Genomic DNA, 2,500 nt, shown 5'->3' on the forward strand with positions numbered 1-2,500 from the left:
AAGTAGTAGTAATAATAATAATAAAATACCAGAATCACTCATAAGAGAAGAAGGGGGAGGAATTAATGATGGCAGTAAAAATACAAAAGTAATGGTACCAAGAATGCTATTTTCATACGGTGCTTAATATGAATATGAATTCAGTCATGCTGTCACCTCAAACTATTCAAAGTGGGAGAAGCTATCATGGATATGCTTCGATATACTGAGTGAATGCTTGCACTACTTTTACTGGTACTTATAGGCCAATTTCTCAGCTTGGCTCTGTGCTCCTATAGATTTTAGGAGATCACAAACTTCTTTCACAGCAGGGGAGTGGGCGGTTTGAAGTTTTTCAGCAAGTTTTACTAAGAAGTCTTCAAGGCGGCCAAGGAAGGCATGAGTTCCCTCACTCTTCACCCAGGCACGGGGTAATGCATTTATTACCTGATGGAAAGATTAGGTAAAGGTTAAAATTCAGAAATGTTTTCCCAAGTATAGAAATTTTCTGAGGATCAGCAATCAAACCATAAAATCTTTACAAAACTCTTATTTCCATAACCTCAACAATTGCTAACAATGACAGTCAAATAATTTATTTGAGAGTATACAGTACTCACATTTCTACATTTATCAAGGGCATCGGATGGATTTATCTCAGCTGCCAGGTTGAGAGCTGGTAGTAGGTACAGATTGAGGAGAGAGCGAACAGCCAAGTCATGGATCACAGAGTCACTCAGCACCTTGTGCCACATAAGCGTAGAGCTGAGAAGCTTCCATGCAAGCCAAAACTGCCGCTGGAAGAACAAGCTTACCCCAGAGTTCTTGTTGTCATAAACACTGTTGAGAAATAAGGGTATTAGATTTATCAGTTACTTTGCCCATCATCCATGTTTGCATAAGAACACTACAACAACAGTTACCTTTATTTCATTTACCACTATCTTAAATAGTTTTATAAAAACTGTAACACATATCAAGTTTTATACAAAACTGTACCTCATATCAAATCTATATAAAAATGTAGTTTCATAATATCTAACACAAGAGGACTTATATCTTTACATACAATATATCATGGCATGTGGGGGGAGAAGAAAATCAAAATAATATGAAATAAAATATTGCTCACTTTTTAGGAAACATTGGGATGAATATATCATTGTCAATGGCATCCTTAATCTTCGCAATAATGGCATGAGTCATTTCCTTGAGGGGTTTTGAGCTTGGGCCAAGGCTAGGATAAGCTTCAGCATAGTGTCTCACTAAGTTCACCAGCCTCACTGTCTGCACATGGGACAAGGGATCCCACCAACAGCCAATTATTTCTGAAATGATCAGAGACAATTACCATCACCTATTCCTTGTTCTAACCATTTGCTCTAGACCTGGAACTTTTCAGTTAGGCAGACAAAAACAAAATCATTGCCTTACATAAACTACTTTGCACAAGCCAATAAACCAAACCCAAGGGTAATTAACAAACCTTTTAGTTTAACTAGAACAATTTTTTCCACCAGATGGGACATGAGCTTGCGGTCTGGATCTTCCCTGAGTCTTCTGGGATCATCATCTGTAACATCATCTGTTCCATATAGCAGCAGCAGATTAAACCACTTCATTCTTTCTATCTCTAAACCATCGGTATCTTTCATTAAAGGATTCCACAATAGCATCTGCAATCTGGAACAGCACACAAAAAGACTTGTCAGTTTATTCTAAGGGTATTTATATTTATTTCAAGGGTATTTATCAAAAGTTAACCTAATAGATCAATGACATGAATGGTGATATTGCCATCAATATGTGATTTGATTAAAAAAAAGGCCTCGAAAAGTGCAAAATAAATGGGTTGATCAGAGACCACAATGGAAAGACTCACCTTATATAAGGAGCAAATATTTTTGGTAAGTTATATGATACATAAGCATCAGAATAAGTAGGGGAATCTTTCTTTCTCCACTCCTCAAATCTGGCCATTATACGTTTTAACTGTGAAAAATCTTCTTCTACATCCTCGTAAATCTTCCTTGCTTCTGCTGCTATATGTTCTGAAGTAAATAAAATGGGATCAGTTCATTTTTCAAATTGAAAACACTTAACACAGCTACAATAACATAAATAATCAAACTGTTTACTTATTCATAAACACTGTGATAAATACAATATACGATTAATATACAATGAATTCAATCAAATTTTCAACTATTAATGTTGTAATGAATACTATTAATTGCTGTGATGTACACTGATAAATGTTGAGATAAATACAAACAAATGTAGCACTGAATAGTAACAAAGTTCTAATAAATACTACTGAATGTTGTCACATTGACATTTTTTTTTTAAATAAATACTTGGCTCATCATCAAAATAACATTATACCTAATTCAGTCTGCATCATCTGTATCTCAGACTGGGACTCTTCATCATCGGTTGACATCCCATCATGGTGATTTATGTCTCCTTTCTTCTCCCGTTCTCTTCGTCTGCGTGTTCTGCGGCCTTCACGTTCTGCTGC

At 35.8% G+C, this 2,500-nt stretch overlaps 1 protein-coding gene across 1 annotated transcript in view; it reads right to left on the reverse strand.

The window, feature by feature from the left end:
• The window catches only part of LOC113807662 (PAX3- and PAX7-binding protein 1), a gene marked incomplete at its 5' end in the record, with an annotated part of 59,465 nt that overhangs the window by 511 nt on the left and 56,454 nt on the right, over nt 1-2,500 (reverse strand). Inside the window, 6 exon segments of the mRNA XM_070130448.1 lie at nt 1-426; nt 600-819; nt 1,112-1,307; nt 1,466-1,662; nt 1,862-2,030; nt 2,365-2,500. The exon segment at nt 1-426 is cut by the window's left edge and continues 511 nt beyond it; the exon segment at nt 2,365-2,500 is cut by the window's right edge and continues 38 nt beyond it. Coding sequence (XP_069986549.1) covers nt 229-426; nt 600-819; nt 1,112-1,307; nt 1,466-1,662; nt 1,862-2,030; nt 2,365-2,500 — 1,116 coding nt within the window.

The sequence above is a fragment of the Penaeus vannamei genome, chromosome 15 (assembly GCF_042767895.1).
Source record: "Penaeus vannamei isolate JL-2024 chromosome 15, ASM4276789v1, whole genome shotgun sequence".
In the NCBI taxonomy this organism is placed as follows: Eukaryota; Metazoa; Arthropoda; class Malacostraca; order Decapoda; family Penaeidae; genus Penaeus; species Penaeus vannamei.